Source organism: Oncorhynchus gorbuscha, linkage group LG07 (genome assembly GCF_021184085.1).
Source record: "Oncorhynchus gorbuscha isolate QuinsamMale2020 ecotype Even-year linkage group LG07, OgorEven_v1.0, whole genome shotgun sequence".
Classification (NCBI taxonomy): Eukaryota; Metazoa; Chordata; class Actinopteri; order Salmoniformes; family Salmonidae; genus Oncorhynchus; species Oncorhynchus gorbuscha.
In genome coordinates, this window is record NC_060179.1 from 1,877,950 (window position 1) to 1,892,525 (window position 14,576).

At 49.0% G+C, this 14,576-nt stretch overlaps 1 protein-coding gene across 2 annotated transcripts in view; it reads left to right on the forward strand.

Annotated features, from left to right (window-relative positions):
• LOC124039437 (cytoplasmic protein NCK1-like) overlaps positions 1 to 13,887 on the forward strand; it is a 96,830-nt gene extending 82,943 nt beyond the window's left edge. For both annotated transcript variants that reach the window (XM_046355401.1, XM_046355403.1), the window contains 2 exons: positions 1,875 to 2,638; positions 13,331 to 13,887. In XM_046355401.1, the coding sequence (XP_046211357.1) occupies positions 1,875 to 2,638; positions 13,331 to 13,531 (965 nt within the window). In that variant the 3' untranslated portion in view covers positions 13,532 to 13,887. The remainder of the gene's footprint in view (positions 1 to 1,874; positions 2,639 to 13,330) is intronic.
• The last annotated feature ends 689 nt before the right edge of the window (positions 13,888 to 14,576 follow it).

The window sequence follows — 14,576 nt, forward strand, 5'->3', positions numbered from 1 at the left end:
TTATCCATATCCCACTGTGTATTCGGTAGGCCAAGCTTTGAAAAACTACAAACCTCAGATGTCCCACTTCCTGGTTGGATTTTATTTCAGGTGTTTGCCTGCCATATGAGTTATTTTGTACTCACAGACATCATTCAAACAGTTTTAGAAACTTCAGTGTTTTCTATCCAATACTAATAATACTATGCATATATTAGCATCTGGGACAGAGTATGAGGCAGTTCACTCTAGGCAAGCTATTCCTCCAAAAGTGAAAATGCTGCCCCCTATCCCAAAAATATTCAGTTTGCTGATGACACGACAGTGGTAGGCCTAATCATCGACAAAGATGAGACCGCCTATAGGGAAGAGGTATGAGACCTGACCGCGTGGTGCCAGAACATCAACCTCTCCCTCAATGTTAGCAAGACAGGAGCTGATTGTGGACTACAGGGCCGAACACAACCCATTCACATCGACAAGGCTGTAGTGGAGTGGGTCCAGAACTTCAAGTCCCTTGCTGTCCACATCGCTAAGGATCTATCATGGTCCACAACCACCAACATAGCCGAGAAGAGGGCACAACAATGACTCTTCCCCTCAGAAGGCTCCTCAGTCTACAGCTGCATCATCTCTATGCCAGGCGGTGTCAAAGGAAGGCCCTAGAAAATGTCTACAGCTGCATCACCTCTATACCAGGCGGTGTCAAAGGAAGGCCCTAGAAAATGTCTACAGCTGCATCACCTCTATACCAGGCGGTGTCAAAGGAAGTCACTAGAAAATGTCTACAGCTGCATCACCTCTATACCAGGCGGTGTCAAAGGAAGTCACTAGAAAATGTCTACAGCTGCATCACCTCTATACCAGGCGGTGTCAAAGGAAGTCACTAGAAAATGTCTACAGCTGCATCACCTCTATACCAGGCGGTGTCAAAGGAAGTCACTAGAATATGTCTACAGCTGCATCACCTCTATGCCAGGCGGTGTCAAAGGAAGGCCCTAGAAAATGTCTACAGCTGCATCACCTCTATACCAGGCAGTGTCAAAGGAAGTCACTAGAAAATGTCTACAGCTGCATCATCTCTATGCCAGGCGGTGTCAAAGGAAGGCACTAGAAAATGTCTACAGCTGCATCACCTCTATACCAGGCGGTGTCAAAGGAAGTCACTAGAAAATGTCTACAGCTGCATCATCTCTATGCCAGGCGGTGTCAAAGGAAGGCCCTAGAAAATGTCTACAGCTGCATCACCTCTATACCAGGCGGTGTCAAAGGAAGGCGCTAGAAAATGTATGCAGCTGCATCACCTCTATACCAGGCGGTGTCAAAGGAAGTCACTAGAAAATGTCAGACTCCAGCCACTCAAGTCTTTGATTTCAAATTTCATATATTTTTTTCAGTCTATCAACTTTCACTTTTGATTCTTAAGTATATTTGGGGAATTACATTTATTTTTGATACTTACGTATATTTAAAACCAAACTTTTGGACTTTTATTCAAATATTTTTTTACTGGGTGACTCACTTTTACTTCAGTCGTTTTCTATTAAGTTATCTTTACGTTTACTCAAGTATGACAATTGGGTAGTTTTTCCTCCATTGCTGGTGATGATGGTAGTATGTATTTACTACTGTGTTCATGTGGGGCTCACTTGGTAGAGTGTTTGCAACGGCAGGATTGTGGGTTTGTTTCCCACTTGGGCCACCCCAAGTCACTTTGGATAAAAGGGTCTTCTTAAATGGCATATATTATTATATTTAGCTATGATCACACATACAAGTTTCACCCTTTCTATAAGATCTCATGGTGCATCGCTCCCTGTCCTAACAGACCATAATATAACTGTCTGAATAACCTCTCAGTAACTATGACAACCTCTCCTGGTGTTTCCCAACAGGCATCGGGAAGGTGAAGCGGAAAACGGGGATGCGCGACACGGCCTCGAACGCCGACGCCGACACGTGCTCCGACAACGGCGAGCGCCTTTACGACCTCAACCTGCCGGCGCTCGTCAAGTTCAGCTACACCGCCGAGCGTGAGGACGAGCTCTCATTGGTTAAGGGTACACGCGTCATCGTCATGGAGAAGTGTAGCGATGGCTGGTGGCGTGGGGGGTACCAGGGGTGTTCCGGATGGTTCCCTTCCAACTACGTGACGGAGGACGCAGATGGGACAGCGGGGGGAGGAGGGGGCGACAGTTTGGGGGACCCAATAGGGTCACTGACTGAGAAGCTAGCAGCAGTGGTTCACAGTGTGTCTAACGGGAACCGGAGACTCCACACGGTGCAGGCGCTGTACCCTTTCAGCTCGGGGAACGACGAAGAGCTGAACTTTGAGAAAGGAGAGGTGATGGAGGTGGTAGAGAAACCAGACAACGACCCTGAGTGGTGGAAGTGCCGTAAAGCAGATGGACAGCTGGGACTAGTGCCTAAGAACTACGTCAATGTGCTGCCTCCCCAGCAGGACTCTACTACCCAGAATGCCTCACCGGGCCCCGCGGGGCCTCCCACGCCCGACTGTGACTACATCTCTCCGGCCACGGTGGGGCGGTTTGCTGGGAAGCCATGGTACTATGGCAAGGTGACGCGTCATCAGGCAGAGGTGGCTCTCAACCAGAGAGGAGTGGAGGGAGACTTCCTCATCAGAGACTCTGAGTCATCGGTGAGTCCTGACTGCTATCTATAACTCCATCTATACAACTCCATCTATACAGCCGTCTGTAGAGAGCTGTACAGCCCAGGGTTTTAGATGTTTATAAGTTAGGGAGACTTCCTCATCAGAGACTAGGTCATCGGTGAGTTCTGACGTTTATAAGTTAGGGAGACTTCCTCATCAGAGACTAGGTCATCGGTGAGTCCTGACTGCTATCTATAACTCCATCTATACAGCCGTCTGTAGAGAGCTGTACAGCCCAGGGTTTTAGATGTTTATAAGTTAGGGAGACTTCCTCATCAGAGTCTAGGTCATCGGTGAGTTCTGACCTTCAAATATAGCACAGGGTTTTAGATGTTTATAAGTTAGGGAGACTTCCTCATCAGAAACTAGGTCATCGGTGAGTCCTGACTGCTATCTATAACTCCATCTATACAGCCGTCTGTAGAGCGCTGTACAGCCCAGGGTTTTAGATGTTTATAAGTTAGGGAGACTTCCTCATCAGAGTCTAGGTCATCGGTGTGTCCTGACCTTCATATAATTTATTTTTTAATTTGATCTTTATTTAAATAGGCAAGTCAGTTAAGAACAAATTCTTATTTTCAATGTATTTTATTTAGACAGGGAGTCAATGCTGAGACCAGGGAGTCAATGCTGAGACCAAGGTGTCTTTATTTAGACAGGGAGTCAATGCTGAGACCAAGCTGTCTTTATTTAGACAGGGAGTCAATGCTGAGACCAAGCTGTCTTTATTTAGACAGGGAGTCAATGCTGAGACCAAGGTGTCTTTATTTAGACAGGGAGTCCATGCTGAGACCAAGGTGTCTTTATTTTGACACTGAGAATCTGAGATCAATAAAAACGACCTTGTCTTGATTCCATCAATAGCCAAGGCCCAGGGTGTGTGGAGGAGACATATTGTACAATATATGAGGAGAAATTATAGTCCTAAAGAAGCATTCCAGTTTCACTGACTCAACCACTGATATGCATCTCGCCTCACTGACTGGCGATGGTCAATGCCCTCGTGCCAAAAGCCTGTCTCTTGTTTTACTTAGTGAAACAATGCTGTTTCCTCAATAGGCCCATTTGGAAGTTGATGACATGGCAGCCTGCAGTCAAACTAGGCTTTTCTTTTCAGCAGGAACCATTTGCTTTCCAACCTGTGATTGTATTTGAAATCTTGCTAAAAGCCTGCCTTGTCTGCATGCTGTTCACTGACACATTTGGTGCCCTTCCCGATTTTAGGCATGGGGGGCAGCAGGTAGCCTAATGGTTAGAGTGTAGGGGCGGCAGGTAGCCTAGTGGTTAGAGTGTAGAGATGGCAGGTAGCCTAGTGGTTAGAGTGTAGGGGCGGCAGGTAGCCTAGTGGTTAGAGTGTAGAGATGGCAGGTAGCCTAGTGGTTAGAGTGTAGAGATGGCAGGTAGCCTAGTGGTTAGAGTGTAGGGGCGGCAGGTAGCCTAGTGGTTAGAGTGTAGAGATGGCAGGTAGCCTAGTGGTTAGAGTGTAGGGGCGGCAGGTAGCCTAATGGTTAGAGTGTAGAGGCGGCAGGTAGCCTAGTGGTTAGAGTGTAGGGGCGGCAGGTAGCCTAATGGTTAGAGTGTAGGGGCGGCAGGTAGCCTAGTGGTTAGAGTGTAGAGATGGCAGGTAGCCTAGTGGTTAGAGTGTAGAGGCGGCAGGTAGCCTAATGGTTAGAGTGTAGGGGCGGCAGGTAGCCTAGTGGTTAGAGTGTAGAGATGGCAGGTAGCCTAGTGGTTAGAGTGTAGGGGCGGCAGGTAGCCTAGTGGTTAGAGTGTAGAGATGGCAGGTAGCTCTGGATAAGAGCGTCTGCTAAATGACTTAAATGTAAATGTAAATGGTTAGAGTGTAGGGGCGGCAGGTAGCCTAGTGGTTAGAGTGTAGGGGCGGCAGGTAGCCTAATGGTTAGAGTGTAGAGGCGGCAGGTAGCCTAATGGTTAGAGTGTAGGGGCGGCAGGTAGCCTAATGGTTAGAGTGTAGAGGAGGCAGGTAGCCTAATGGTTAGAGTGTAGGGGCGGCAGGTAGCCTAATGGTTAGAGTGTAGGGGTGGCAGGTAGCCTAATGGTTAGAGTGTAGGGGCGGCAGGTAGCCTAGTGGTTAGAGTGTAGAGATGGCAGGTAGCCTAGTGGTTAGAGTGTAGGGGCGGCAGGTAGCCTAGTGGTTAGAGTGTAGGGGCGGCAGGTAGCCTAGTGGTTAGAGTGTAGGGGCGGCAGGTAGCCTAGTGGTTAGAGTGTAGGGGCGGCAGGTAGCCTAGTGGTTAGAGTGTAGGGGCGGCAGGTAGCCTAGTGGTTAGAGTGTAGGGGCGGCAGGTAGCCTAGTGGTTAGAGTGTAGGGGCGGCAGGTAGCCTAGTGGTTAGAGTGTAGGGGCGGCAGGTAGCCTAGTGGTTAGAGTGTAGGGGCGGCAGGTAGCCTAGTGGTTAGAGTGTAGGGGCGGCAGGTAGCCTAGTGGTTAGAGTGTAGGGGCGGCAGGTAGCCTAGTGGTTAGAGTGTAGGGGCGGCAGGTAGCCTAGTGGTTAGCGTGTAGGGGCGGCAGGTAGCCTAGTGGTTAGCGTGTAGGGGCGGCAGGTAGCCTAGTGGTTGGAGTGTAGGGGCGGCAGGTAGCCTAGTGGTTGGAGTGTAGGGGCGGCAGGTAGCCTAGTGGTTGGTTAGAGATTGCAGGTAGCCAGTGGTTAGAAGGGGCGGCAGGTAGCCTAGTGGTTAGAGTGAGGGGCATTGGTAGCCAGTGGTTAAGGAGGCAGGTAGCCTAGTGGTTAGAGCATTAGTGGTTAGAGTGTAGGGGCGGCAGGGTAGCCTAGTGGTTAGAGCATTGGGCCAGTATCCGAAGGTTGCAAGATCAAAACCCCGAGCTGACGAGGTAAAAATCTGTCCTCCTGCCCCTGAACAAGGCAGTTATCTCACTGTTCCTAGGCCGTCATTGAAAATAAGAATTTGTTCTTAACTGACTTGCCTCGTTAAATAAAAACATTTTTTTTAAATGTCTTGTGATTGGGCTACACACAATCCACAGCTAGTCTATTGATTTTAAAGAAGCTATTGATCCTCTGTCGCTAAACTACAGGTCTACTCATGGTTTAGTATTTTCAATGATTTAATTTCTTTCTGAACAGACAAATGTAATTCTATCATTTTGGCCAAGTTATTTCAGGTTATCAGGGGTGATTGCAGAACCTCTCGCATTTAACCTTTTATTTAACTAGGCATGTCAGTTCAGAACAAATTCTTACTAACGATGATGCCCTCCTCCGGTCTATGATTATATGAGGAAATAGATGAGGTGCAAAGCTGGAGAGATGTGTTGCTCATATCTGTCAGAGCAGAGAAAGTGAATCTCATTCATTCTAGTTCTGTGGGAGATAGAGGTATGTTTCTCTCTCACCACCACAACGGCCACGCGGTGGTCTATACAGTCTGTACAGGGGGTGGTCTATACAGTCTATACAGGGGGTGGTCTATACAGGGGGTGGTCTATACAGTCTGTACAGGGGGTGGTCTATACAGTCTGTACAGGGGGTGGTCTATACAGTCTGTACAGGGGTGGTCTATACAGTCTGTACAGGGGTGGTCTATACAGTCTGTACAGGGGGTGGTCTATACAGTCTATACAGGGGGTGGTCTATACAGTCTATACAGGGGTGGTCTATACAGGGGTGGTCTATACAGGGGTGGTCTATACAGGGGTGGTCTATACAGGGGTGGTCTATACAGGGGTGGTCTATACAGGGGTGGTCTATACAGGGGTGGTCTATACAGGGGTGGTCTATACAGTCTATACAGGGGGTGGTCTATACAGTCTATACAGGGGGTGGTCTATACAGTCTATACAGGGGTGGTCTATACAGGGGGTGGTCTATACAGTCTATACAGGTGGTGGTCTATACAGGGGGTAGTCTATACAGAGGGTGGTCTATACAGTCTATACAGGTGGTGGTCTATACAGGGGGTGGTCTATACAGTCTATACAGGGGGTGGTCTATACAGTCTATACAGGGGTGGTCTATACAGTCTGTACAGGGGGTGGTCTATACAGTCTATACAGGGGGTGGTCTATACAGTCTGTACAGGGGGTGGTCTATACAGTCTGTACAGGGGGTGGTCTATACAGTCTGTACAGGGGTGGTCTATACAGTCTGTACAGGGGTGGTCTATACAGTCTGTACAGGGGGTGGTCTATACAGTCTATACAGGGGGTGGTCTATACAGTCTATACAGGGGGTGGTCTATACAGTCTATACAGGGGGTGGTCTATACAGTCTATACAGGGGGTGGTCTATACAGGGGGTGGTCTGTACAGTCTATACAGGCGGTGGTCTATACAGGGGGTGGTCTATACAGTCTATACAGGGGGTGGTCTATACAGTCTATACAGGGGGTGGTCTATACAGTCTATACAGGGGGTGGTCTATACAGTCTATACAGGGGGTGGTCTATACAGGGGGTGATCTATACAGGGGGTGGTCTATACAGGGGGTGGTCTATACAGTCTATACAGGGGTGGTCTATACAGTCTATACAGGGGTGGTCTATACAGTCTATACAGGGGTGGTCTATACAGTCTATACAGGGGTGGTCTATACAGTCTATACAGGGGGTGGTCTATACAGTCTATACAGGGGTGGTCTATACAGTCTATACAGGGGGGGTGGTCTATACAGGGGTGGTCTATACAGTCTATACAGGGGTGGTCTATACAGGGGTGGTCTATACAGTCTATACAGGGGTGGTCTATACAGTCTATACAGGGGGTGGTCTATACAGTCTATACAGGGGTGGTCTATACAGTCTATACAGGGGGTGGTCTATACAGTCTATACAAGGGGTGGTCTATACAGTCTATACAGGCGGTGGTCTGTACAGGCGGTGGTCTGTATAGGCGGTGGTCTGTACAGGCGGTGGTCTGTACAGCCGGTGGTCTGTAGTCTATACAGGCGGTGGTCTATACAGGCGGTGGTCTATACAGTCTAGACAGGCGGTGGTCTATACAGGCGGTGGTCTATACAGGCGGTGGTCTATACAGGCGGTGGTCTATACAGGCGGTGGTCTATACAGGCGGTGGTCTATACAGTCTATACAGGCGGTGGTCTAGACAGGCGGTGGTCTAGACAGGCGGTGGTCTAGACAGGCGGTGGTCTATACAGGGGGTGGTCTATACAGGCGGTGGTCTATACAGGCGGTGGTCTATACAGTCTATACAGTCGGTGGTCTATACAGGCGGTGGTCTATACAGGCGGTGGTCTATACAGTCTATACAGGCGGTGGTCTATACAGGGGGTGGTCTATACAGGCGGTGGTCTATACAGTCTATACAGGGGGTGGTCTATACAGTCTATACAGGCGGTGGTCTATACAGGGGGTGGTCTATACAGGCGGTGGTTTATACAGTCTATACAGGGGGTGGTCTATACAGGCGGTGGTTTATACAGTCTATACAGGGGGTGGTCTATACAGGCGGTGGTTTATACAGTCTATACAGGGGGTGGTCTATACAGGCGGTGGTTTATACAGTCTATACAGGGGGTGGTCTATACAGGCGGTGGTCTATACAGTCTATACAGGCGGTGGTCTATACAGTCTATGCAGGCGGTGGTCTATACAGTCTATACAGGCGGTGGTCTATACAGTCTATACAGGCGGTAGTCTATACAGTCTATACAGGCGGTGGTCTATACAGGCGGTGGTCTATACAGGCGGTGGTCTATACAGTCTATACAGGCGGTGGTTTATACAGGCGGTAGTCTATACAGTCTATACAGGCGGTGGTTTATACAGGCGGTAGTCTATACAGTCTATACAGGCGGTGGTCTATACAGGCGGTGGTCTATACAGGCGGTGGTCTATACAGGCGGTGGTCTATACAGGCGGTGGTCTATACAGGCGGTGGTCTATACAGGCGGTGGTCTATACAGGCGGTGGTCTATACAGGCGGTGGTTTATACAGGCGGTGGTCTATACAGGCGGTGGTCTATACAGGCGGTGGTCTATACAGGCGGTGGTCTATACAGGCGGTGGTCTATACAGGCGGTGGTCTATACAGGCGGTGGTCTATACAGGCGGTGGTTTATACAGTCTATACAGGCGGTGGTTTATACAGTCTATACAGGGGGTGGTCTATACAGGCGGTGGTTTATACAGTCTATACAGGGGGTGGTCTATACAGGCGGTGGTTTATACAGTCTATACAGGGGGTGGTCTATACAGGCGGTGGTCTATACAGTCTATACAGGCGGTGGTCTATACAGTCTATACAGGCGGTGGTCTATACAGTCTATACAGGCGGTGGTCTATACAGTCTATACAGGCGGTAGTCTATACAGTCTATACAGGCGGTGGTCTATACAGGCGGTGGTCTATACAGTCTATACAGGCGGTAGTCTATACAGTCTATACAGGCGGTGGTTTATACAGGCGGTAGTCTATACAGTCTATACAGGCGGTGGTCTATACAGGCGGTGGTCTATACAGGCGGTGGTCTATACAGGCGGTGGTCTATACAGGCGGTGGTCTATACAGGCGGTGGTCTATACAGGCGGTGGTCTATACAGTCTATACAGGCGGTGGTCTATACAGGCGGTGGTCTAGACAGGCGGTGGTCTAGACAGGCGGTGGTCTAGACAGGCGGTGGTCTAGACAGGCGGTGGTCTAGACAGGCGGTGGTCTATACAGGCGGTGGTCTATACAGGCGGTGGTCTATACAGTCTATACAGTCGGTGGTCTATACAGGCGGTGGTCTATACAGGCGGTGGTCTATACAGTCTATACAGGCGGTGGTCTATACAGGGGGTGGTCTATACAGGCGGTGGTCTATACAGGCGGTGGTCTATACAGTCTATACAGGGGGTGGTCTATACAGTCTAGACAGGCGGTGGTCTATACAGGGGGTGGTCTATACAGTCTATACAGGCGGTGGTCTATACAGGCGGTGGTCTATACAGTCTATACAGGCGGTGGTCTATACAGTCTAGACAGGCGGTGGTCTATACAGGCGGTGGTCTATACAGGCGGTGGTTTATACAGGCGGTGGTCTAGACAGGCGGTGGTCTATACAGGCGGTGGTCTATACAGTCTAGACAGGCGGTGGTCTATACAGGCGGTGGTCTATACAGGCGGTGGTCTATACAGGCGGTGGTCTATACAGGCGGTGGTCTATACAGTCTATACAGGCGGTGGTCTATACAGGGGGTGGTCTATACAGGGGGTGGTCTATACAGGGGTGGTCTATACAGGCGGTGGTCTATACAGGCGGTGGTCTATACAGTCTATACAGGGGGTGGTCTATACAGTCTAGACAGGGGTGGTCTATACAGGGGGTGGTCTATACAGTCTATACAGGCGGTGGTCTATACAGGCGGTGGTCTATACAGGCGGTGGTCTATACAGTCTATACAGGCGGTGGTCTATACAGTCTATACAGGCGGTGGTCTATACAGTCTATACAGGCGGTAGTCTATACAGTCTATACAGGCGGTGGTCTATACAGGCAGTGGTCTATACAGGCGGTAGTCTATACAGTCTATACAGGCGGTAGTTTATACAGGCGGTAGTCTATACAGTCTATACAGGCGGTGGTCTATACAGGCGGTGGTTTATACAGGCGGTAGTCTATACAGTCTATACAGGCGGTGGTCTATACAGGCGGTAGTCTATACAGTCTATACAGGCGGTGGTCTATACAGGCAGTGGTCTATACAGGCGGTGGTCTATACAGGCGGTGGTCTATACAGGCGGTGGTCTATACAGGCGGTGGTCTATACAGTCTATACAGGCGGTGGTCTATACAGGCGGTGGTTTATACAGGCGGTAGTCTATACAGTCTATACAGGCGGTGGTCTATACAGGCGGTAGTCTATACAGTCTATACAGGCGGTGGTCTATACAGGCGGTGGTCTATACAGGCGGTGGTCTATACAGTCTATACAGGCGGTGGTCTATATCAGCCTCCACTCTACTGGGAAGGCTTTAATATGGAGTTGGTCCCCCCTATATCAGCCTCCACTCTACTGGGAAGGCTTTAATATGGAGTTGGTCCCCTCTTTGCTGCTATAACAGCCTCCACTCTTCTGGGAAGGCTTTAATATAGAGTTGGTCCCCCCTTTGCTGCTATAACAGCCTCCAGTCTTCTGGGAAGTCATTAATATGGAGTTGGTCCCCCCTATATCAGCCTCCAGCCACTCTACTGGGAAGGCTTTAATATGGAGTTGGTCCCCTCTTTGCTGCTATAACAGCCTCCAATCTTCTGGGAAGTCATTAATATGGAGTTGGTCCCCCCTATATCAGCCTCCACTCTACTGGGAAGGCTTTAATATGGAGTTGGTCCCCCCCTTTGCTGCTATAACAGCCTCCACTCTTCTGGGAAGGCTTTAATATGGAGTTGGTCCCCCCCTTTGCTGCTATAACAGCCTCCACTCTTCTGGGAAGGCTTTCCACTAGATGTTGGAACATTGCTGTGGGACTTGCTTCCATTCAGACACGAGCATTAATGAGGCCTGATTAGGCCTTACTCGCAGTCGGCATTCTAATTCATCCCAAAGGTGTTCGATTTGGTTGAGGTCAGGACTCTGAGCAGGCCAGTCAACTTATTCTACACCAATCTCAACAAACCATTTCTGTATGGACCTCGCTCTGTGCAAGGGGGCGTTGTCATGCTGAAACAGGAAAGGTCCTTCCCCAAACTGTTGCCACACAGTTGGAAGCACAGAATCATCTAGAATTTCATTGTATGCTGTAGCGTTGATTTTCCTTCACTGGGACTAAAAGACCTTGTCCAAACCATGAAAAACAGCCCCAGACCATTATTCCTCCTCCACCAAACTTTACAGTTGGCACTGTGCATTGGGGCGGATAGAGTTCTCCTGGCATCGGCCAAACCCAGATTAGTCAGTCAGACTGCCAGACGGTGAAGTGTGATTCGTCACTCCAGAGAACGCTTTTCCACTGCTCCAGAGTCCAATGGCGGCGATCTGTACACCCAACGCTTGACATTGGTGATCTTAGGCTTGTGTGCGGCTGCGTGGCCATGGAAACCCATTTCATGAAGAGGCAGTTTGGAAGTGAGTAGTGAGTGTTGCTACGGAGGACATATTATTTTTTACTTCAGCACTCGGCAATCCTGTTCTGTGAGCTTGTTTATTATATATATTATTATATTATATTATATTATATTTATATACTATTTTGCTGTTGATCCGTTGTTGCTTCTAGAAGTTGGTCCTTCTGTAGCTCAGTTGGTAGAGCATGGCGCTTGTAACGCCAGGGTAGTGGGTTCGATCCCCGGGACCACCCAGGGTAGTGGGTTCGATCCCCGGGACCACGCCAGGGTAGTGGGTTCGATCCCCGGGACCGCCCATACGTAGAATGTATGCACACATGACTGTAAGTCGCTTTGGATAAAAGCGTCTGCTAAATGGCATATATTATATATTATTATAAGTTTCCGGAGCAGCTCTACCGGGGCAGAAATTTGACAAACTTACGTGTTGGAAAGGTGGTATCCTGGAAAGAGATTTGTCTTTTTCTTTGCAACTCTGCCGAGAAGGACAGCATCTCAGAGTCGCCTTCGTCTTCACTGTTGACGTTGAGACTAGTGTTTTGCGGTGCCTATTTAATGACGCTGCCAGTTGAGGACTTGTGAGGCATCTGCTTCTCAAACTAGACACTCTAATGTACTTGTCCTCTTGCTCAGTTGTGCACCGGGGCCTCCCACTCCTCTTTCTATTCTGGTTAGAGCCAGTTTGCGCTGTTCTGTGAAGGGAGTAGTACACAGCGTTGGTGGATGAGATGTTCAGTTTCTTGACAATTTCTCACATGGAATAACCTTCATTTCTCAGAACAGGAATAGACTGACGAGTTTCAGAAGAAAGGTCTTTGTTTCTGGCCAGTTTGAGCCTGTAATCAAACCCACAAAGGCTTATGCTCCAGATACTCAACTAGTCTAAAGAAGGCCAGTTTTATTGCTTCTTTAATCAGGACAACAGTTTTCAGCTGTGCTAGCATCATTTCAAAAGGGTTTTCTAATGATCAATCAGCCTTTTAAAATGATAAACTTGGATTAGCTAACAGAACGTGCCATTGGAACACAGGAGTGATGGTTGCTGATAATGGGCCTCTGTACAACTATGTAGATATTCCATTAACAATCAGCCGTTTCCAGCTACAACAGTCATTTACAACATTAACAATGTCTACACTGTATTTCTGATCAATTTGATGTTATTTTAATGGACCAAAAAATGTGCTTTTCTTTCAAAAACAAGGACATTTCTAAGTGACCCCAAACTTTTGAACGGTAGTATATATATATATATATATATGTATATATATTTATTTGTAACCAATGAGCTTTATCTTGACATCTAGCCACTTGGCTAGCAAGTTAACAAACCAAATGCACTGCTGGAGCCTTGGGCTGGACATCATTGATTTCTTATATTATACTTGTAGTTATAAACGGTGGCGTAGCTCTCAGCCTTGTCTCAGCCCTGCCTTGCCGAGGAGGAACCTGTTAGCATTTCATTGGACCATACGACTAATTCAACTTAACTGTCGGTGCTCATTGGTCCTTTTTTAGATGAAAATGCCCTGCAGTCACAAGTAGTAGAATCTGTCATGAGATTAATAGTGTTTACTGTCTGCTCAGTGTACAGCTTGTATTGACCTTTCTCTGTCTCGGTCTCCCTCTCTCTCTCCAGCCCAATGATTTCTCCATCTCTCTGAAGGCCCAGGGGAAGAACAAGCATTTCAAGGTTCAGTTGAAGGATGGTTTGTACTGCATTGGCCAGAGGAAGTTCAGTTCTCTGGAGGACTTGGTGGATCACTACAAGAAGGCTCCCATCTTCACCAGCGAGCAGGGAGACAAGCTCTACCTAGTTAAGGCCCTGGCTGCCTCTTGATCACACACTCTTAAACACACTCACACACAGAGGGAAACAAACAGTGCATACACTCACAGAGACTTCACATCGCTAGGACTACTTATGTGCCAGGAGCTGTGTGCAAGAAGAAGGGGAGGATGAGAGAGAAGAAGAAGTGGAGAGAGGAGGGAAAAGAACATTCTGGATTCTGTCAGACCTGTCGGTGGATCATGTGTTTAGGTCTTCTAGGTCATTATGCCATCTACTAAATCTATACTGAACAAAAGTATAAACGCAACATGTAAAGTGTTGATGAGCTGAAATAAAAGATCCCCTAAAAATATTCCGTTCGCACAAAATGCTTATTTCTCTCAATGTTGGTGCACATCCCTGTTAGTGAGCATTTCGTTGCCAAGATAATCTAACCACCTGACGGGGCGGCATATCAAGAAGCATGGCCTTACACAGGTGCACCTTGTGCTGGGGACAATAAAAGGTCACTCTAAAATGTGCAGTTTTGTCAAACAACACAATGCCACAGATGTCTGAAGTTTTAAGGGAGCATGGCATGCTGACTGCAGGAATGTCCACCAGAGCCGTTGTAAGGTAGTTGCTACCAAATCCACCTCCAATGTAGTTTTCGGGTGTAACCACACTTGTAGCCCACAACCGGTGTCTCCACCCTGTGCCCCGGCCCGTAGCCCACAACCGGTGTCTCCACCCTGTGCCCCGGCCCGTAGCCCACAACCGGTGTCTCCACCCTGTGCCCCGGCCCGTAGCCCACAACCGGTGTCACCACCCTGTGCCCCGGCCCGTAGCCCACAACCGGTGTCTCCACCCTGTGCCCCGGCCCGTAGCCCACATCCGGTGTCTCCACCCATGGCTGTGCCCCAGCCCGTAGCCCACATCCGGTGTCTCCACCCTGTGCCCCGGCCCGTAGCCCACAACCGGTGTCTCCACCCTGTGCCCCGGCCCGTAGCCCACATCCAGTGTCTCCACCCTGTGCCCCGGCCCGTAGCCCACAACCGGTGTCTCCACCCTGTGCCCCGGCCCGTAGCCCACATCCAGTGTCTCCACCCTGTGC